At 37.6% G+C, this 23,096-nt stretch overlaps 2 protein-coding genes across 14 annotated transcripts in view; one reads left to right on the top strand and one right to left on the bottom strand.

Annotated features, from left to right (window-relative positions):
• AP1S2 (adaptor related protein complex 1 subunit sigma 2) overlaps positions 1-13,754 on the top strand; it is a 66,025-nt gene extending 52,271 nt beyond the window's left edge. For 3 of the 13 annotated variants that reach the window (XR_011535817.1, XR_011535813.1, XR_011535818.1), the window contains 2 exons: positions 505-599; positions 12,207-13,754. Coding sequence is in view for 4 of the 13 variants with exons in the window: in XM_070603774.1 (XP_070459875.1) it covers positions 12,207-12,254 (48 nt within the window). In the remaining 9 variants the exon portion in view is untranslated. Of the gene's footprint in view, positions 1-504; positions 1,155-1,829; positions 7,196-8,098; positions 9,570-12,204 lie in introns of those variants that run through there. The other 10 variants (XM_070603776.1, XM_070603778.1, XM_070603775.1 and 7 more) reach the window with 6 other exon arrangements.
• A 2,138-nt stretch (positions 13,755-15,892) lies between these two features.
• Positions 15,893-23,096, bottom strand: part of ZRSR2 (zinc finger CCCH-type, RNA binding motif and serine/arginine rich 2) — a 31,417-nt gene continuing 24,213 nt past the window's right edge. Inside the window, exons 9-11 of the mRNA XM_070603757.1 lie at positions 19,347-19,402; positions 18,480-18,589; positions 15,893-16,392 (exon numbers count right to left, since the gene is read on the bottom strand). Coding sequence (XP_070459858.1) covers positions 15,911-16,392; positions 18,480-18,589; positions 19,347-19,402 — 648 coding nt within the window. The 3' untranslated portion in view covers positions 15,893-15,910. The remainder of the gene's footprint in view (positions 16,393-18,479; positions 18,590-19,346; positions 19,403-23,096) is intronic.

The following is a 23,096-nucleotide window of genomic DNA, read 5'->3' as shown; positions in this document are numbered from 1 at the left end:
TTACATAATAAAGATATCTTTTTTATGTTAATCACTTGGTAAAAAAAGGATTCAGTTTTGACTTTTCTAGACTGAACTCTATGTTTATTCCTTTTGGTATTCTGTTGTATGAATACAGAATTTAGGTTATGGTATTCACTTAGTCTGTGTCATAATTTGGGGGTAAAGCCCAGAGAAATTGGTCCATTATCCAATTTTTAATGTTTGACTATTGGAATTTAAAACATCTTTTCTTAACATGCCACTGGTACTTAACTTGATTCTTAAATTATTAAGGTGCAACTTGCTGCGATTACTGAATTGAATTCTTTGCAATACTTGGAACATTTCCCCCAACCCCCACCAATTAAATACCTATTTTAAGCTAGAGTTTTTTGGGGGGAAGGCTGCAGGGCAGTGGTATAGTTGGATTTATTTTATAAACATAATGACAGGAAATATAGAGTGCATTTTCTCTGCAAAGTCAGGCACTTACCAGTTTTTCTCTGCTCCTTAATTTTATAGAGCCAGAATGAAGAATGGGGAGGTTTGTCTGAGGATATCTTATGATAAAGAGCAGTCTAAGGCTTTAGTCCCTTTGACCCCCAACTTATTTATTGGTAACTACTAAATTTACCATTTTTTGTGGCATGGATAAAATGGGGTGTTATGCAAAGACTGTTGCACGTGAGATGATTTCAAGTCCTTGCTTGATCCGTGCAGATCAACTGGTTAAATACTGGGCTTTGGGCTTTAACCCTCAGCGGTAGATGCATGATGACACGTGTTGATCAGCGCTTTGAGATGTGTCAACCTTTCTTTTTTATACTAACAGCATCATTTTGATATTTGTGGGGGTTTTCCTTTTGAGCTTTGTTTGCTGTTGGTATTGTTTCTCACTAAAGTAATCTGAGAAATAAAAAATAAGTGAGGTACCAAAAGCAAGCATTACACTCATGAATTTGCTTCTACTTTGAGCTGATCCACTTTGTGAATAGATTTCCTGGATTTGCAGTTGTTACTCTGCCTCGTCTAGAAACTGGTGCTCTATGGAGAATTAGTGCTGCTGAAATTGATTTGTTTTAGTGCTGGGCCTGCATGATATATCTTAGTACTCTGCAACATTTTGTGGAAATAAAATTAATAAATCTGTTGGACGGCATAAAAATGGAAAGGTAAGAATCTTAGGAGAAAAAATGACTTCTTTAAAAAATAATCGTTTGTAAAAAAATTATTTTAAGTAAATAAGTACTTAAAGTATTTAATAACATTATGCCTTTTAATGTAAAATTTTGGGGTTTTTTTAAATTAAAATCTTGCTAATTAAGAATATTTTGGAATACTAGTCAAACTCAAGAATATCTTACATTGTTTTAAAACAGTTAGATGCTTTCAAATATATACAATAGTACCATTTAACAGCAAAAAGCGTTTTGATATAAATCCTCTTAGGATTTGCTTTAATAAGACAAACTCCTGTAATTCCTTTGTAATTACCATTGTTTATGTTAAAACCGTTAAGCCTAAATCTTTTTCTTTTAAATTGGGTTAAAAGTTAACAAAGTTGTGGTCTTTTATGTCAGCATATTTTTATTTTTTATAGGTAAACTTGATTGGGGTTTGCTAGACCAAATTCTGGATAAGTGACGTTTGGTTTATTAATACTTGAAGTGGAAAATACAGAAGGGTAGATACAGAAAAAACAGAAGGCAGAACAAATCTTGCCTTTTGCTTTACTTTTAATAAGAAACAATTTGGCCAATGTCCTTTGTCACTGGTTTTCAGGTTGTAATCATTTTGCTGTATGTTTATGTGTTTTTTTGAGCTCTTTTTATTTGTTTGCTTTTCAGAATTTTGAGGATTTTCCCCCTTGCTGTTTCATTTTAACTCATTTTGAGCCAACTCTTGCTACTCTGGGCTATTTGTAATAATGAGAAGTTGGAATAACTTGAAATATTCAGTAACTGTAAATCTGATTTCCAGAAGTATTTGTCAAGAACCCACAGCAATAAATACATTTTTATATCACAACAGTTACATACACATGAACCAAAATAATTTTGTTCAGTGGTACTCACTCTTATTTCTTGTTTTGCAATCTCACATTTTCTGTGCTATTCTTTTCTTCAATATTGATCCTGATCTACTGAATTGATTGCGTGAACCCTAGGATTGGGACCTGCACAGGGATCTACGAAGAGCATATTCCTAGCTGTTAGTGGTGATTTTTTTCTTTTAAAAGTACTTTCAGAAAAATTTCAAGGTTTGAGTTCTTTTTTCCTCCACTGACACATTCTTTTTTATTTTCTTTTATTGTTTCCTCTGTTGCCTTTTTTTAAAAAATAAAAATCCCATTATAGAAAAATTAACAAATATAGGCAAGCAAACTAGAACATAATCTTACCCACCAACCAGAGGCAAGTAGATTAACTCAGTGGTTCTCAGCTGGGGTGGGGGATGAGGCAGTTGTACCTCCTCAGGCGACATTGGGCAATGTCTGGGCACAGTTTTAATTGTCACAACTGGCAGTGGGGTGCTACTGGCATCTGGTAGGTAAAGACCAAGGATGCTGCTAAACATCCAACAGTGCCCAGGACAGCCCTCCCAGAACAAGGAATTATCCAGCCTCAAGTGTCAATAATGCCAGGTACAGAAACCCTGGTTTAATTTAACACCATGGAATATGTAAAGATTCCATTTATAAATTCCATTTACATTTATAGACTGCTACATCTTTTCAACTTAGTGTATTGTCCAGAGTATAAATGACTGGCTGAAAATGAATCAAAAGTAGGAGGGGGAAAAAACCTAAAAGTTGTGAAAGAAGGACAAATATGCTTAAGAACACATAAATGCCTATAAAAATCACCTCTCTGATTCACCAAAATTACCTTTACTTGATAACCAGTGCCTGGGGAGATAATCTATGGTTGACTTTAGCACCTAACCCACAGCAAAGCTTGTGGGATGTCACTAGATAATTTATTTTCTTCAACAACAACCAAATCTGTTAATGTCTATTAAGGTAATTGAGTTTTTACCTGGAAACAGAATTGAGTATACCATGCAGGCAGTTAGAACGCTTTTGAATTCTCTGCTGATTTCCCCATCTGCCTTAGGGATTTGATGATTCCTTACAGGAAGAGTAGTTTAAATCACCAGAATTTACAATATATAGACTTGTATTATACATATAGGCTTTATTTTTGTTCTTTTGTACCCTGTTAGCCTTAAATAATCTACATAGCAAAGATATTTAGAGTTTGAATATTTGGAATTCAAATATTTGGAATTCAGTGATTCCAAGAAATCTTTTATATTTGGAAAACCCTGATTAAGTTTAGGGCATTTCAGGTTATGATCCAAATGGAAGACCAAGGCAAATACAATACAGTTACCCTAAAATATGCTTAAAACTATTTCTTTACAGTCTAAAGTTATATTTGCTAAGTTATTCTGATATCTTTTACTTAAAAAATACAATTAACTTCCACAGAAAGTAATTTGTCCTTAGTGTTTTATCACTAATGGGTTGTAAAGCAGGGCTTATAAGATGTAGTTATCCCCATCATTATTTTTAAGACAAGTTTATAAGACAAATGTAATAGAAATAGATCAACAGCACAATAGAAAAAGACAGCAGCACATATGAATAAGTATTTCACAGATGAAAGAAAAAAGGGGTTTTACTAAGGGAATGTAAATTAAAATATCAGTTAGATCTTTGGTTTGTTTCTTGAATTGGCAAAGATGAGAGACCCTCTTGTTTGCTGCTTGTGAGCACTTGAACTTGTATTCCATTTTGGAGGATTAGTTTGGCAATATCTATTAGCCATTAAATGTGTACACCTTTTGACTCATCAGTGACACTTTGACCCACCAGAAATACACGAACGTCCCAAGACACACATGGTGCTCAGTATAATCTTAAGCCATTGGAAACTTACCCAACGTCCATCAATGAGAAATAGGTTAAGAAAATTACAGTACAGCCATACATGAAGCCGTTACCTGGCTGTGAAAGAGCTGAGATCAATTTCTATATGATACGGAAAGATACTCAAGGATATCAAGTGAGAAAAGATCTAGGAGCAGGATATTATTACCTCTGAAAATGTTTGAGGTCCGCCCTCCTTTCTAAAAGTGTAAAACAAACATTATTATAAGTATATTTAAGTGTATTAAGTATAACAATTTTTTAAATTTATAAATTTTTTTAAAATGACAAAATGCTGCTGTGTGAATGGAAGAGTATACATTGTGTTGCTCCACTAGGTGAAACGAGTAGAATTTGCTAGAAAAGTTTCAGCATGTAAAGTGAAGCACTTATGTGCTCTCGGCCATTTTAGACACTAACCATCTGGAGCAACCATGTTGTTCTTGCCACTCATTGCTAACTTAGTATAAAAAAATCACTCAGCTTTCCTAGTGCCTCACAATTGCTTGTGAAATAAGACTGACACCATGAGCCCTGTCATCTAAAAGGTACTTTATAAATAGCTTTCAGTTCTTCTCTCTTTATTCATTGCTAAAAATAGATCTTAGTGAGTTTGGATACTCTCCAGCCCTTTGGTCTTTAGCACAAGGCAAGTGGTTCCAGTGTTGAGAGTAAGGACTTTGCCACAGAATTCAGTGGGGGGCAATCAAAAGGACCATTGTATTCTAGAGCACTAAGGACAAAGGATACCACTTTATAGTGTGGGGAACAAGTGAAGCACCTTTACAAGAAAAACTAAAGTACAGCAGTAACTTCAAATTACACTTACTTATATTCACTTTTCATTAAATGTAAATTATTTCCTCTTTGACCACATTGTGTACTAGAAAGAGAAAATCAGGAGACTAGGTTTTTAATTTTGGATGCAATACCACTAGTTTACTTAAGCCTCCAGATAAATGCTAGCTTACCAGTTTTCATTATAGTTTCCCAGATCGTTTTACTTTTGAGTCATCAGTGTAGTGTGGTGAATATCTGGGAATTTTTAAGGTAATGGGGTTTGTCTTTTCTTAGGGACGTAGGTGGTTTTGAGAACAGGTGTAGTTTAATTCCTCTTTGCTGTGTTTCGTTGTTATCCTGCACTTCCCACCACATCTCGTCCTTTTTGTAGGGGATTGAGAAAAAGATTATTCTTAGTATGGAGGAAAGTTGAGCACACATGTATACTAAGGAAAAGGAGCTAATGCAGAGAGCAGTGAAAAACAGGAATATAGAATCAAAGGAAAAGTATATTGCGAGGTGAATGGGAATGGAATCAAGAGCATTGCTCTTGGGCAAGATGAGTCTTCCTCCTTCGTCACGAGGAGCTAAGGGGGTAAAGCTGTAGATTTTTGTTCTCCTGAGTTGGATGAATGACATTGAGAAAGTCGTCGTTTTCTTGGCTTTGAGAAACATCATCTAGAGGAGAGCTGCTGGGGATTGAGGAGAAAGAGAAGAGGTAGAAAACTTGAGGAAAATGTTGAGGGTTTGGGGAGCAAATCAGTGATGAGCAAAAGGATTGCCCAGGACTGAAGGCCCATTTCAGATTAGAAAGAATACATGTCTAATCTTTATTCCAAAAATAGGTCTCCACTGAATCTGTACTAAGGGCAGCTTGTGGTTTGTATTTGTAGAATACAGCTGGATTAAAAATGTTTTTCTGTTTTCACTCTGGCCTTTATTCTCACAGAATCTAAATCACTGATGTTTTGTTTGGTGTGTTAAGAAACTCCGTCTGCTGGCTAGTCTAATTCTGCACAGGGCCCCTTGTGTGTTAGGACAGACTTGACTCACCTTCCCTGAATCTCGATTAATATAATTATTCCATGACTCATAAGATGTCCTGTGGTGATATGAGGGCCCAGAATAGTGGAGTTATATATAATGCACTGTAATATTTCCTTTGTATGTAAGGGAAAAAATAACTTGGTTAATTATGGGCATATCATTTAGCTAAAAATCAACCTTAAATGTTAAGTGGTCGTTAAGGCATTTATTTACAGCACATATTTTTCAAACCCTAGCAGTCTAAACTAGGAAACTAAAACATGTTATAGCAACTTAAAAGTGGTAAAAGAATACATTTATTTTTGTGCATTTTAGCATTTCTTTTCTTCTTGAAGGATGTTTTTCCAGTAAAGAGAGTTTTCTCCCTGTGAAGAATCTTCTTCACAATTGATAGACGCTAATTTCTTGTTTAAGTACAGTAATATGGATCATTGGCTGTAAAGAATGGTTTGGCTTATCATCAACCCTTCCCTTTCCTAAAGGTAGTCAGAGGTCTGCCAGAAATGCCTGGGTGGCCACATTTGAGAATTGTTCCTATAGAAGTGTTGGTTCTCTTTCATGCTAAGTCTCCTGGGGGGACAAACGCTCTGGACTCAACCCTACTTGGGAAACTACCTTTCTCTTTTCTTTTAATGGGCATAAGCTCTCCATGGTTGGTTTTTTACATGGTGTGATATAAAATTAAGAGAAAACAAAAAGATTAAAAGATATAAAGGCTTAAAGAACTGGTGTTATTTAGGTGAAAGGTTGACAGACTTAAACTTTTCTTGTTCTCTCTCCAGAAAACAGAGAATATGTATCATAGCAGGAGTTTCATTGGATGTAAAAAAAGCATACTGGAGTACTGACATGCATCAGAATGTAGTAGGATATATGAATTCAGTTTGTAATAGAATGTCAAGTTTGTTATTTATATTTTAACATCTGAAAAGTCTAATTACATTAAATCCCAAGGGATATTCTCAATTATTTCATTTAATTGGTATTTTCATAAAGAATTTTGCTCTGATAATGCTCCATCATTGGGGCTTATAATTTATTTTTTTACACAGAGAATATTGAAATAGGTTCAGAGATTCATTAACAGAAAGTATTATTAAATATTGTGAATCACCAATGCCATTGATACAGAAATAGAATTCCTCTAGGAAAATGAGGAATTTCTATATGAAAATGATGCATTTGGGGGTTTAATTTATTATTAATATTATTACCGTAACATGTTGCTTCATTCCACTATAACCTATTCTGAGTGGGGAAAAAGGGCATCTTTCCCTTTAAATGTTTAGGAATTATCTGAGGATTAAAATTTAACTGGCTTTTCTCCTCAGATTTTGTATTTACTGGTTATTATATAAGGGATCTGTTACATATTTTATTGGAACAGTTTATATGACTTTGTGGCCTAACATTTCAAAGTGCCAAAATGAATAATTATTAAAATTGAAGAAATTTTAAAAGCACTCAAATAAGCAGTTTTAAACTTTTTGAGTCACAAGCCTTTTGGCGGGGGTTTTATTCCCTTCAAGAGTCTGAAGCGCCATGGGCCCTCTTCTCAGGAAGATCGGGACACAATTTTGCCTCTGGTTCCAGGGGGTTCTTGGAGTCCCTAGAAATCCGTCTCTGGACACTCTGGGTCCATTTCAAACCTCCCCTCAGGTTATCTCAGTGATGTGAGAAGCATCTTTTCAGATCCCTTTGCAGGCGTAGGCATTTAACAAATCTGTTTGGAGAGTTCTTTAAAGTCTGTCTTGAGCATTGTTTAAAAAGAAATATCCTTAGTCTCAAAGGCATAGTCTTTGAGTTTTCTTTATTCTTTTTTTTTTTTTTAAGCTAAGTGGACTGTGAAAAACTCCATTGCTGCTTTTAAAATACCAAATGGGTGACTACTTTTCAGCTTTTTCTTGGGAAAAATTTTCCTCTAGGATCTGTAAGAGAGTTTATGGTCACCTTAGGATGCAGTGATTTTCATTAAGGGATTCGATTCCTTTACTTCGTGTAATACAATCCTGATGAACACTGGCGGGAGGGAGTATTCTCATTGAATTTTCAGTTAGCTCAGTATTGACCAGATGACTTACACTGAAAATCTTTTCAGTGCGTGATTAGTAAATACAGTGCTGTAGGATTTTGTAGGACATAGGTCCTCATTTGATTACCATTATATACAGTAAAGTTATAAGAGATGAATCTCAACTCCTGGGCATTGTTTAGAAGCTAAATATTCAGCCAGAAACCAAAGAACAAAAACGAAAATTTAAGTTTTCTTTACTGTGCACTAAACATTCTAAAAATCTGGTTGTGTCTGTGTCACTTTGTATACTGTGTGTAAGAATATATGCATTTCTTTTGTAGCCACGTCATGAATATTTTAATGTCCCTGTGTACTAAATGACTACTCATCGTGTATGCAGAATTTCACAGAGGAAATAGAGAGCTGATATACTTATGAAAGAAAATATCCTCAGCTTGGTGACTGGTTATCTTATATAATAATAGAATATTTCAGAACCAATACCTTTACAATTGTAATGTTTTTCCTGTTCTTATTCCTCTTTTCTGTTTTATTTTCATTCTGTGTGATGTTGATATAGCTTATTCCTGCTTGCAACTGTTTTAATTTCTTCTTGAAAAAATATGACCTATGAGTGTTTTGAGTAATATTTCTTCTTAAACACATACATGTCATCATCTATGAACCATCTGTGATTAATCTTGTAAGAGGAAAACCTAGCAATTGTTAAAATGTTTACCAAAGAAAATATAGCTGAAATGCTAGCTCGAAGTAAGCAGTGCCATAATAATAGTGTGGTTTGGTCTTCAATTGTTGGGAAAAAACCCAAACTATATTTATTTAGTGTGATTATATTATAGTCTATATGACCTAATATGTTCTAATGTATCACATAAGTTTATTTGGCAATAATACAAGAAAGTAAAATCTGTACTATTATATAATATTTAAGGTAAAACATTCACAGTTTGAAGAAATTCGTAATGCCACATTTATTGAATCACATTTGTGCTATATAGTATTGAACATTCCCCTTTAAGAACGATTAGAAAGCTATGTCAGAAGTCTCTTCAATATCTATTGTTCAATAGTAAGTAACTCTTTCAAAGTATTGATACTGAGTTTATTTATATAGTTAAAATCTTAATATTCAGTTTAAATACCAATACTTTACTAGTTATGATTTTATGTTAAGTCTTCATTAAATACTTAATGATTTGTTAGCTATGGTTTTATATTTCTGACTATTAAAACCTTTAATATTGATCATTATTGTGTATACTTTTAATAAAACATGCAACATATTTTATAAAAGGAAAAGTACCAAGTAATTCATTGTTTATATCTAGAGAGTTTAAAGCCTGAGTTAAGTAGGCTATCGTTAAACAATGAATTCAGAAGACGGTCAAACTGGTTTACCAGTGAAGGAAGACCATGGAAATGTGTATTAGGCAGCTGTGCAGATCAGTTACTTGCATTCTGACCATTCTCACTGTACGACATGACATGTGAAGCACCTGGCTGGGCTATCAAATGAGAAATTTAGCATTATACATCGAAAGGACTGGGGAACATTGGTCTTTCATTTCCATTTTTTTCCCTCCATCCCTCCCCTCGCCCTGCAGTATGTTATTCATCTGATTTTAATGGTGCATAAATATGCACTGTCTCATGCCTGTTTGCTTTGGATGCCTGTGCTGAGCTGTAACAAGATGTTGCTTCTTTTGTTATCTGTATAACAGCTGCTTGCTTTAAATTAGTAGATTCTGAAATAGCTTTCCTTGCATGTCTAAAATAAAAGTATTGCATGTACTTTGTCTCATGTGAATAACTGTTTCTTCTCCATCGCTTTTGATAATGTATTTTATATTTTAGTTTTTTTAATCGTGGTAAAAACACGTAGCGGAGTTTACCAGCTTAACCATTTTGAAGTGTGCAGTTCAGTAGCGCTGAGTGTGTTCACGCTGTTGCGCAGCAGACCTCCAGAAGTTGTTCATCTTGCAAAACTGAAACTCTGTGCCCATCCAACAACTGCTCCCATTCCCCTTCCCCTCCGCCCTTGGTCACCACCATTCTGCTTCCTGTTTCTGTGAGTTTGACTGCTTTAGACAATAGGTTTTCTAGGGAATTTGAGCTAGAATTTCAGTGTGAACATGTCAAAATTACGTTTTATATTATAAACACAATTTGTAAAAAAAACTAATGTACTATTTGTACAAGTCTCAAAGGAATAAAATGTGAAATGATTCTTTGAAACTAGGCTTTTTAGAAAGTACAAATATTTTAAATAATGCACATTTGATAAACAACATGGTTCTCTTCAAGAAATGCTATATAAGACTGCGAGCAGTGAGCACATACAGGAGATCCGACTAGCTCCAGGGGATAGGATGGGGAGCATTTTTACAGGCATAAGCTAATAAAGAACGTTAACTGCATAGGGTTCAATGTAGACATCCTTTAATAAATACATTAAAGGTTGTAGGATGTTTTTAAAAATTAACGTCAAATGAAAATGATTATTTTTAAATTGTTTCCTTTAGTATCTATGTGATTCAGATGTCAGTCTTTCAGTATGTTTAATCCTTAAAGCTAAACATTATAAACGGAAGAGATTGTCTTACATCACCCCTGGGAGTGCTGCATCATTTCCATTAGACTTTCTTTAAAAACTATATCATGAAAACTCTAAGATATGCAAATAGAGTATAAGGAACCCTCATGTACACATCACTCAGCTTCAACAACCATCAACTCAGTACTCTGAACACTAACTCGTTTCATCAACCATCCCCCTCCCATTTTTGCCTCAGTATTTTGGAGCAGGCCCTAGACATCCTATCATTTCATCTTTAACACTTCAGTAATTCCTAATATCTTATTCCTGATTCAGTTTTTCCTAATTGTCTGAAAAATGCATTTTTATAATTGGTTCGTTAGAATCAGTTTCCAGACAAAGCTCACAGTGTATCTGGTTGATGTCTCTTAAGTCTCTTAATCTTTAACAACAACTCTGCGTTTTTCCCCCCTTGCATTTTTTTTTTAACTGAGTCACCTATGCTGTGGAATTTCCTCTGTTCTGTATTTGGCTGATTCTAATCTTCTGATGTTGAACTTGTTTTCAGATCCTACAAGTATATTTAGATCTGTATCCTGGTTAGGTTGAGGTTCAATTTTGGGGGGCAAGAATACTTCATAAAAAAATAGCCTTTTTTCACCAAAGCTGATTTTTTACCCATTTTTCGTTAATACACAAACATACTAAAAGGCCATCATATGAAGTTTATATGGAGACACGGTTTATAGTACTTCATTTAGTACTTAAGCTAAATACCTTCATTTAGATTTCAGTTGTGTAGCGACAGCAGCTAACATTCCCTGAGCATTCTCTGTAAGTCAGGCACCAAGCCTTGTCCCTCTTAATCTCTACACAGGAAGGTAAGTACTATGAGTCTGGTTTTCCGAATAAGGAAACAGACCGGAGAGTTTAAGTAATTAAGATTATTCCATGTAATGCTTTACATATAATGAAATCTAATGTGTGGATTTATGGTTTAATATAATCTTTCTTTTCCTTGTTTTGTGCTGTACCACAATTAGGATGCAAAAGTAAGTTAATTTATTATTAGATACTAAAAATTACATTGTTTCCCTCCAGTAAAATATAGTATTCCTTTTAATTACAAAATTGTTGCTAGTAATACCTGAAACTTGACCCGCTTGGTCCTTTTTTGTTTTGTGATGTGCAAAATCAGCCACTTTGGAAAATTTTCAAATGTTTTTCTAGATATGCCTGCTTTGTCTTCCTTTGACATTTAAAAATGAGTATCGGTTGTTACATAGGACAAAAATGCCTTGTGTCGCAGAGGTTCTTCCTGTATGTTGCCTCCACTGGAGCCATTGTTTGCCCTGGGGAGGTCTGGGAAGTTGAGTTTCTGAAGCCTTGCTGCTGGGGACAGTTAAGTCTTAAGTCAAAAACTGAGTAAAAACTCAGGAAGACATTTCTATAAATACATGTGAGCAAAAAAAAAAGCATGGAAAACAAAATTATGTGAAGAATCGGAGAAAACTCAGGAGATTTTGCCTGCTTTTTATTTAGGGGAGCTTTTGAATTTTACCACTAAGGTAACTTACCTTTCCTGTAGATAATTCGGTAGCAGTGGTTTCCTAAGTTGCCAGTGGGTTTGACTGCTTTTTGTGTTTCAGCAACGGTGCCCAGCACGTTGGTAGGTAATCAATAGATATTTAATGCATGCTGAAAATATCCTTCTGTGGTCTCCAATTTTGGGCGCAAAACCCCAAGTAACCACCGGCTCTCGATAGTAGAGTGTGCCCATACACTCAGCTGCTTGCTGTCTTCTCTGAAACGTGCATGCCCCTCCGTGTCGATTTCACGTTCTCAAGCCTCCCGGGATCTGCTTACCAGAGTCTCACATTTTCCCTCCACAGGAAGCTGAAACCCCACGTAGTGTTCTTGAAGAAATTGGACTGACATAATTCTCCTCCCTTGTTGATGACTTCTTGTGGCATTTCACACACTGTAGATGGTCACTGCCTTCATGTCCATGTTAGCTAATGGTGTAAGATGACGTCTTGTCAGTATTACTGTTTTGCTAAGCTGCTTCATTCAGGCCTACACAAATTTTTTTTTTAAGGGAACTTTGGTTAATCAAGTGGTAACTTAAGGGACTTAAATATGAATTAGAATAATGCAGAGAAAGAAAGGTACCTTTTCTGAATATTTAAAAGTTTATAGGTCTATTTCTCTTAATCTGATTATGTATCTATGAAAATGACACAATCAGGCAATATACATTTATTAATTACTGTCTTTGGCAAAGTAAACTTAAATTATAATGTGAAACCTAATTTTATGAAACCAAAGACTAGTGCAGCATTTCAGTATATATGAGAATAAAGGGAATTGACATGTCACCTATCAAATGAATGAAAATTTAACTGTTGAAACTTGAAAAAAAAAATTTTTCTACCAAAGATCCTTATTGGAAACTACATACCTTAAAACAAAGGGAATATATAAACGACTAAATTGGAACAATGCTGTTTTACACTAAATATTTTCTTAGGCGTTCCAAACGTGGGACGAGGAACAGACCAACTGTTTCGTAGTAGTGAGCACATTATTTTTAAGGCCAAGGAACATTTGACTCCTGAGATAAATTATTTGTGGTCATAATCATTTAGTCACTTAGTTGGATTGTTTCTGATACCCCAAATGAAATGGAAATGTTGGCTTACGTGGAATTCTTCACAACAGTATCTTACAGAAAATGTGTTACTCTCTACACGAAGTGTTGCGTAAGTCATTAAAGCACGAATATTCCTTCTGGGGTGCTTGTTACAGATCCATTTATTTTGCTCTGCTGTTGATTCTCTCCACTTGTAAGTGCTGCAAACTTTAGGGCAGCTTCCTTCCCTTCCATGGCACTGCTTAGTTATCAGAAGTCTTAGAGAAAGACACTACCTTTCACAGGAAAGCGAGAGTTGAATGAAGTAAAGTGGCGTTAGTGGGCCCTAGATTTTTGGAAGCTCTACAGTTGTTTCAGTGTCACTTTTGTACATACTTCTAGGTATGTAAACATGTCTTCACAGCTTACACTTTCATTTGTATCTGCTGGGCTGGACTAAGTGTTGTTGTGATTGTGACCAACATTCAGGTCACGTGAGCACTGTCTTATCATATCGCCAATTAGTTGTAATAAATGTTCAACGTACACCACTGTAGTGTGTTTTTATCTATCTCTTTCCAAAAGTTTGTCAAACTGGAGAGCTGCTGGAGGAATTTTTTTTTCAGTAAAATGTTGAAAGTTCATCTCCATTTGAATGTGGTTGTTAAAAGCACACACACAAGATAAATGGCGGAAGATTTAAGGAGTCTTCATGTACTTCAAGCTCATTAAAAAGTAATGTGGATTCCATGCTGAGAGCTTATCTACACATTTATTTTCAATCAATAAATGCTGCTTTTAAAACCTTGATGCAGTTGACTTTTCTACTCTTTCTGGATGAGCAACTCAGATTACTCCAGGTAACCAAAGGTATTCCAAATTAACTGAACCCCCCCCCTCCCCGGCCCCCCCCCCCCCCCCCGCCCGGAACTGGAGGTGCTAACGCACGCGCGGAAGTGGACTGAGATTTGCAAACTACTGCCTAAGCAGCAAATCAAAGCTTTGGTTATCATGATAGTTAAAGGACCTCCTATTAACTACAGATGGGAAATGTTTCATACTTAAAGGAGGCTATTTAAGAACGGGGAAACAACTACCACAAATTAAGTTGTTAGTCTGCTAAAAAAAAAGAAAAAAGATAGATACTTGTCATCTTAGCCTCCAACACCCACCTATTTATTCACTGAAAACAGGCCTATGGGCCTCTGCTGGCAATGTAGAGTTGGAATTTTGGAATCATAAAGAGTAATCAGGTTATAAGTTTAAAAAACATTAAGAAACTTAAGTTCAAGATGGTCATTTATCAGGATAATGAACAGTCAGTGGTTTAAAAACTGCTCCTTCCTTCATAGCTCACTGCTCATTGACGCTTGAGGAAAAGTCACCGACATCTCAATTACTTTGAGCACAAGCTGCTGTTTCTTATTCTTTCCTCTATGATCTAGTAAGACCATTCAGCTTTGAATACCACATTTAATTGTGTATATCTTGGCTGTATTTAGGAAAGTACTGAAAAATAATGAATTTAGTTAGTGAATCCAGTAGTTACAGAAAATTTTTAATCATTTGTAGGGTAAAGCAAGTATTTAAAGTCTAGAACAAATCCATTCTTAAAGTAAAATGTATTCTGGACCACATCCTTTCTTTTATAGAACACATATTAAACAACTCATTTTCAACAGATAGCACTCAGAAATCCCAATTGTGAAGAAATTTCAGTATTTTGTGCATCCTTACGTCCTTGCTTCCAAATCTCAAGTTGCCGAATGCCGCCTGCTCTGAAATGCAGGATCCCTGGTATGTCCATGGAAAGGAGGTGACTCAGAAAAAAAAAAACTAAGGAAACACGAGAGCATCTTTTCCAGGATCTGAAATCTAAGAATGATATTTTGCCTTAAGCTTTTTTACAGAAGGTTCTCTGACCACTCTTTACCAGAATTGCTTTAACACTAGGCATAGTCAGTAGCGGTGTCCCTAATTTTCCTGAAAATGACAAAAACAAGACTTACTTCTATATAAAGAACTCTCCAATACTATAAAAAAGGTGAACACTAATGGAGAGCCTCCAGCTGAGGGACTGCAAATACGGGGTTGAAGGGACGGGGAGAAACTGACTCTACCCTTTAGTACTTTAAAACTGAGAAAGCGCATTTTAAAGTTAAAAAGCTATTCAGCTATCGCATGTAGAAAAATCCAAAAGATTATTAATAAAGGGCAAGCAACCAAATTTAATGGCCATTGAATGCAGAAAAAAGTGTTTGGCTTAGCCAAAACGTACAGAAAGAAAGAAACACGTAACAGTTACTAAATTGGCAAAGATTAAAGTAACTTGGTGTTGTGGGGACAGCAAAATTTATTGTTGACAAATTTTTTGTAGTCTTTCTGGAGGGCAATTTGGAAGTACTTCAGCTTTCATAGCTCTTGATGTAATTTATCCTAAGGAAATGATCGGAAATGTGAAAGTATTTAAGGAAATTCACCACAGGATTGTTTTTATAACACAGAATTCTTTAATAGTGCAAAATTAAAATTAACTTTAAAATCCACTAATAGGAATATGGTTGAATAAATTGAGATCCACACTATGCAGTGAGTAAAAATAACATTAAGAATAGGGCTTGATGAAATATGACAATGTTTTATGTGAAAAAAAAGCATATTCAACTGTAGCCATATGTGATCTTAGTGTAAAAAACTATGTGTATGCACCCCTAAGAAGAGAAAAAAAGACTAAAGTGATGCCCCAGTGTTAACTGGTTATCTTTTAGGGTTAGGATTACAAGTAATTTTCCTGTTGTTTATACATTTTGATGATCAGAGAATAAAGGATTTTTAAATAGGGTTCCAGGCAGGCTACAAAGGGTTCTGCCAGCCTTGCTAACCCATGTGAGCTCAGAGCCCTCTATCCAAGTAAGTAGCAGCCATAACAAATACGATATACGATCATTTAAGAACAAAATAGCTTTATTTGGATTTGGGACTGTGAATGGTTCTGTCTCTGCTGCCTGACCTTCTCCCACCCCGACTCCTGGACCTCGAGGAGCTCTGACTCCGGCTCCGGCGGCTCTGGCTGCGGCTGCCCCGGCCCCGGCTGCGGTCCCTTTTTCTTCCTCTACTTCGTGAACTGTGCCTTTCCCGACTTTTGGATGTGTGTTTGTGCGATTTCTTCCCCCTGTGACTACTTCTCCTTTTCCTCTCGGCTTGCCCATTTCTTTTGTAGGAGTGGGCTGGACTGGGGCTTCTTCTCCTCCGTGGCCTGCCGTAGTATTTGTCATGGTGGCCCATCCTCTCTCTCCTCTCCAAGTTCTTACCAAAGGAGGAGCCAGTCCGATCTGGAGACAGGTAGATGTCTCTATTGGCTTCCCAAAACTCATTGTTGGGATTTCTGAACACATGGAGAAAGTTGCAGTGTTTTCCTCTTGGACATTGTTGTATTTCAAATAAACCTGCAATGGCAGAGTGAGGACACAGCGTTTACTGCCGGCACTTTATCCTTTTCAGAAGGTATATCTCTGATGTTCAAATGCGATAGAACTATTTTCTCTTGCGTATTACTTAATTTACATAAACTGATGTCATAGTTTTGGTTTCCAGAATTTCAAAAACATTCAATGCTCTAACAAATGGCACAGTGGAGAGTAACAAAACAGAAGCTTGAATTAACGAGACTCTCCCGTTCCCCTACTCGATTATGGTATGGAGTGCAACCAAACAAAATGGTGGCCATGTTATTTTTTCTAGGGATTCCATCCCACTGGTGGACAACGTAGAGCCCTAATTAACACTGAAGAACCAACCCTCGGAGTCCCTGTGGCAGTGTGCTTTGAGGGCACAGTGTTGGCAGGACAGATCCCTAGCCAAAGGAGAGAGCCTATTATAAGTGAAGGATGGGGGTCAGCCCAGTGGCACAGAGGTTAAGTGCACACGTTCCGCTTCGGCGGCCCGGGTTTTGCCGGTTCGGGTCCCGGGTGCAGACATGGCACCACTTGGCAGGCCATGCTTTGGCAGGTGTCCTACATATAAAGTAGAGGAAGATGGGCACAGATGTTAGCTCAGGGCAGTCTTCCTCAGCAAAAAAGAAGAGGATTGGCCACAGACGTTAGCTCAGGACTAATCTTCCTCAAAAAAAATAAAAAATAAGTGAAGGATTCTGTACTTTCTTTACACTTTAAGATGATAAACATTGGCCTAATGCTTTAAATTTACCAAGTCCTTTTAATATGGAAGATTCTTGTCAACAGTGAAATCTAGTTGAACTTAGAGATCCTTTTCTAGTTTTCAAGTTTTTTTTTTAAGCAGTAAATTCCCCAACTATGTGAAATAGTTAAAAGTGAAATTACCTCCATACTACACACTATATACAAAAAGTAAGTCAAAATGGATCAGAGTCCAAAATGTAAGACATAAACTGTAAAACTCTTTGAAGAAAACATACAAATAAATCTTCATGACACTGAGCTAGGCAATGGATTCTTAGATATGACACCAAAAGCATAAGCAAAAAAAGAAAAAAGTAAATTGGACTTCATCAAAATTAAAAACTTCTCTGCTTCAAAGGACACCATCAAAGTGAAAACACAACCCACAGAATGGAAGAAAATATTTGCAAATCATGTCTGTAATATGGGACTTGTCTGTAGAATAAATCAAGAACTCTTATAACCGAATACAAAAACATATAACCTAATTAAAAACAGGCAAAGTATAGGAATAGACATCTCTCCAAAGACGATACACAAATGGCCAATAATAAGGACACGAAAAACTGCTCAACATCATTAGTTACTAGGGAAAATAACAAAGCTATTATTTAAAAAAACAAGTGAAATAGTCTCCTGCTTTGGGGCAGTCAAAGTCACACTCAAGAAGCACCTCCCTGAAATCACAGGACTCCAGGAGCCGACAAAAGTGACTGCCTTTATGGAGAAAACGGATCCATCTCTTTCAGCTCCCAAGCCTTTAAACTTAAGGCGTAAAGCAAGGAATTCTAAAATCCTTTTTTTTTCCTCTTCAATAAATGGTTTTTAAGTGACAGCATCCATTAAGACCAGGTTGCCAAAGATTCAGACTTTATAAATTATAGATTTTTAAATAGGAGGTTTCAAGCAGGAGCGTGCAAAGCAAAGGGGAAGAGAAGTGCCCCCTGAGGGGTGGGGGGAGCTCTGTCTCTTTGCTTCCAGGTACTTGCACAATAAACACTTCAGCTAAGCCCATCTGATAGAAATCAGAAGAGAATGAGCCCTTCAGAACTGCTGGCTACTCAGAGGACTGACTCATTTCCTGATTCGGCCACTGTCCGATGAGTCAGGCCAACTGAATGCGCCCTCACCAGATCCTCCAGCTAAAGTCAGTCTCGACCGCCCCAAAGCACATCTTTCAAGTTAGGGCAGGAAATGTTATATGCAATGTTTTAGATGGCAGAGATGAAAGATTCAGTAGGGATAAAAGTGGGGGAAAAACAGCTCCAGTGAGGGGAACCAATGAATAGAAAACACCTCCGAAATGGGAAAAAAGTCATCATGCTGTATTTTACCACAAATTGCCATTTTCCATTGGGTCACTGGGCAGAATTCGCACTGAAGCTGGCGTCCTGCATACCACCGTCCGTTAAACAGAGAGAGGGCTGTCTGGCATTCTTCTTCCCTTTAAACCACAAATTAAAGGATGCACTTTACCTTTCTAATATGCAGATCAGTCCTGGTGTTCCTTGACCCTTTATCAGTTCACTGTAGGACCAAGCCCACTGCCTCTGTCCTCCCTAGGCATCCTCACTAGAGCGTTCAAGCTCCTGAGGCTCACAGCTTATTCAGGAGCCCGTTTCACTAACCCTCTGAGAGGTGCTGATGCATGCAAGTTGGCTTGAGTCAAAGCTGCTTAAACCAAAAGACCGGACCATTAAAAACGCAGAAGTGTTTCCCAGTGTCAGAGCCTGTTCTTTCTCAGCTAAGCGACTGTTCTTACAATGGTGACTTGAACCCATTAGCCATGGCGCAGCCCGAGCAAACAGCAAGATGAGCAGAAATGATACATTAACTGCTTTCTTAGTGGACCAAATGCACGCTGACATTACTTGGGGCTTCAAGTTCTCGCTCTTTTGATTTATACTTTTCTATTCTCTTTTCTGTTATCCCTTTTCAGTTTGTATTTTAATTATTAAAATTATATCAGTAAAAATATAACATTGCAAAAGATTCAAAACTATGGAAGTATACAAAGAATGAAATACAAATGTACTATTTTCAAATCTCTTCCATATTTCTATATCAGGTCTTAAAATTTACATTTTTAAAATACCATGCATATGAAAGCTATATATTTAGTGGGAAAACCCCAGAGGTCAACACAATTATAACACTATACAGTGACAAAACATACAGATGTTTATGTTCAGAATACTTACGATTGATATTGAACATACACATTGCCCCTCAGATGAGGTTCCAAGTTGCAGCTGACCTAAGGAGCAATGAAGAAGTCTATCATTAAAACAAAACTAAGGAAGAGAAGCCCTCCAGTCACCAAATGCACTCTGCCCAGGCCAACATTACCAAAGGTAGTCATCAATCGAAGATTCCAGAATCGAGACACCACCCCACTCTCCCGTCTATCTGAGGCATATTTCAGCACGCAGCAGGCGCTGCAGGCCCCAATTATCTGATCCCTGGGGATCCAGGGGTTTTTTTCATAGATATGAAATGTCTCACACATGCATGAAAATACAGAGAATAGAAATCAGCCCACATATACACCACTCAGATTCAACACTAATATTTTCCATGTTTGACTGAGAATGTTTAAACACGTAAAATGTTAAAGACCCAGTTGAAGCCCTTCCATCCAGTTCCTCTCCCTCCTCCACCACATAGATGAGCACTCTTCTGAGGCTGGGCGTCTCCTTCACACTCCAAACACAACATCCACACACACGCACACACATACACCTATCTACAGAGATACAACTATCCATAGCCATCGTATACACACAGACAGGCATATACACATATATCATATGCATGCCATGAAATATATACATAGATTATGTATAGACATACATATAAATGTATGTCTATTATATATATATATGAGTATACACATATTTAGGTATACATATGCAAAGAAAAATATATATAAACAATGTATAGTATTGCTTTGTACATTTTAAAATTTTATATAAATCGTATTTATTCCACATTCTTGTTTCAAGATGTAATCATGTAAATTTAATGACTCTTTTTTTTGGTGAGGAAGATGTGCCCTGAGCTAACATCTGTGCCAATCCTCCTCTATTTTGTATGTGCGGTGTGTAGGTCTGCGCCCAGGATCCAAACCTGCAAACCCTGGGCCGCAAGAAGCAGAGCACACAAACTTAACCCCATGCCACCAGGCTGGCCCCTTTAATGACTCATTTTAACTACCGTATACTGGATATGTCAAATTATCAAATTTATTTATCCACTCCTCTAATACTACATATCCAACTGCTTACAATTTCTCATCCACAAACTGTGCTGCAGAGCACTCCTGGCCGCGTCTGCGCAGGCGGGCGGATCTCTCAAGTGTGCATAACCAGAAGGAGCGCGCTGATCCGTAGGCTGCGTGTACCTTCAACTTCACCAGATACTGACAAACTGCTCTCTGAAGTGGTTTTACTAATTTACACCTATCTTCACCCACTCTGGGTATTAATAGAATTTATAATTTCTTACCTGAAAGGTGTGAATAATATCATTTTAATATGCACTCTTCCTATTTACTAGTTAGTTCGGTTGAACATTTCTTCATTTGCTTTCAAAAGTGACAAATCTGATTTGGTTTTATGTAATGGTATAAAAAGGTCCTCAAACATTCATACTAATGTTTAGCTTTTAATTTTCAAAATGAATATAATTTTACAAATCTGTTCCAGAATATTTTTATTAGAACATCCCAAAAAAGGTGGGATCTGCAGTGACCGACAGTTTGCAACACCATCCTTAGAAGGAAGACTAACCGGCCCCCGGAGGCCATGTCAGCTGCACCAGGGACCTTAGAGATCACTTAAGACAGTGGTTCCCAGGGACCCGTTATGAATTTTCCATGATGAATTTGATGTTTTGGAAATTTTCCTACTAAAAATTTACTAAACAGCTTTCCATTTATAACTGCCAATGTGATTAGCATGAGCTTGGCTGACAGAATTCTAAAGAAAAGAAAACATACACCGTGGTAGCGGGTGCAGCCTGATGCAGTAACACTGTGATTCCCACTAACGGCTCTAAAGTTCTGAAAGCAGCTCCACCACTAACTTCACGGAAGCAGTATAATGTGGGTGCCCCGCGAGAGAAGCCACTGATGCAGTCCAATCCCGACTCTCGGGATGAGGCAAAGGCACGAAGAGGGAACGTGACGTGTTCGAGTGTGCGGAGCTAGGCAAACCACGCTGGCTCCTCAGTGGCGCTGCTTCTAACTTTTTTTATTATTTTTTTTTAAGATTATTGGCACCTGAGCTAACATCTGTTGCCAATCTTTTTTTTTTTTCTTCTTCTCCCCAAAGCCCCACCAAGGACAGAGTTGTATATTCTAGTTGTAGGTCCCTCTGGTTGTGTTATGTGGGACACCACCTCAGCATGGCCTGATGAGTGGTGCCATGTCCGAGCCCAGGATCCGAACCAGTGAAACCCCAGGCCACCGAAGCAGAGCATGCGAACTTAACCACTTGGCCACAGGGCCGGCAGCCCCAGTTCTTCGAACTTCTAATGTGGGACTGTGTTGTGTGTGGCCAGGCACTTCCACCTCAGTGTTTATTGGTTGTGCTGAGAAGTAGTGCAAAGCCAGGAAGGTGCACGCAACAGAAACAAAAGGTAAAGGGGAAAGAGAAATTTTAAAAGAATTTTAAAAATCTTGGAATCAGCAGAAAGAAATATACCCTTGAATTTCACGAGTGCTGCTGGTTAGCAGTGGCTCTGTTCCTGGGCTGTTCCAAATTTCCGCTGTCATTTCCAACTAGCAGAAACAAACCTCAGCTTTATTCCAATCTTTTTCCAAATTATGGGACATCTTCCCCACCCTAACAACAAAATCATTCAGGTTCGGATCTGATCAAATCACAAAGTAAGAGGCTTCACTATGTTAGGAGTCCAACTACTAGGTCCGGGAGCAGTGGCTATTACGTCTGACTTTACTCTTGCCTGAAGGAATGCTTTGAAATAATTCTGTGTAATCTGAATGCCTCTTTTGCACCCCATATGCTGCATCACCTGGTGGTCTAGTAGATAAGATTCGGTGTGCTCACTGCTACAATTGGGGTTCATTTCCTGGTCAGGGAACCACACCACCCGTCTGTCGGTTGTCATCCTGTGGTGGCTGCATGTTGCTGTGATGCTGAAAGCTATGCCATCAGTATTTCAAATACCAGCAGGGTCAACCATGGGGGACAAGTTTCAGCAGAGCTTCCAGACTAAGACAGACTAGGAAGTAGGACCTGGCCAACCACTTCTGGAAAAACTGGCCATGAAAAACCTGTGAATAGCAGCAGGGCATTGTCTGATAGAGCGCTGGAAGGTGAGAGGATGGCGCAAAGAAACCAGGCAGGGTTCTGCTCTGCTGTGCACGGGGTCGCTATGAGTCAGAATCCACTCCAGGGCACTAACAACAATGCTGCATCAAACGATGACTTTGAGAACACTATGTTCAGTATTGAAAGTATCCAATGAATAAAAACAAGGTGAAAAAAACGAAGCCAGATTTATGTTCTTGGGTAGCTCCAGCAGAAAGAACATGCACCTTGGGTGGAAGTTGTAAGCAGGTACCATCAACACAATGCAACAACAAACTCGGTAAGTGGAGTAAGTGCAGTGGTGTCACACTGTGTACACTGCAGCTTTAAATGAGACCAGCTACAAAGGAAGAGAGGGAGCACATTCTCCATGATATGCAGCCTCTAAGTGAATGCTGGGACTGCTATCTGCTGAGGACCTTATGCAGAGAATTCATCGCCTGGAAGAGCTGGACCATAAAGGTACTGAATAGATGAAAGATCCTTTCCAATGTAGACCCTGGCACCCAGGAACTCATGCTAGTACATGTTTATGATTTCATGAACTACTTCTACCGCATCAGCACGGAGGGGGCTGGAAAGGGAGAGAGAAGGAAGTAACATTTACTGAGTGCC

The sequence above is a fragment of the Equus przewalskii genome, chromosome X, assembly GCF_037783145.1.
Source record: "Equus przewalskii isolate Varuska chromosome X, EquPr2, whole genome shotgun sequence".
Classification (NCBI taxonomy): domain Eukaryota; kingdom Metazoa; phylum Chordata; class Mammalia; order Perissodactyla; family Equidae; genus Equus; species Equus przewalskii.
The sequence above is the reverse complement of the archived record's forward strand: the minus strand, read 5'-3'. Positions and strand labels throughout refer to the sequence as shown.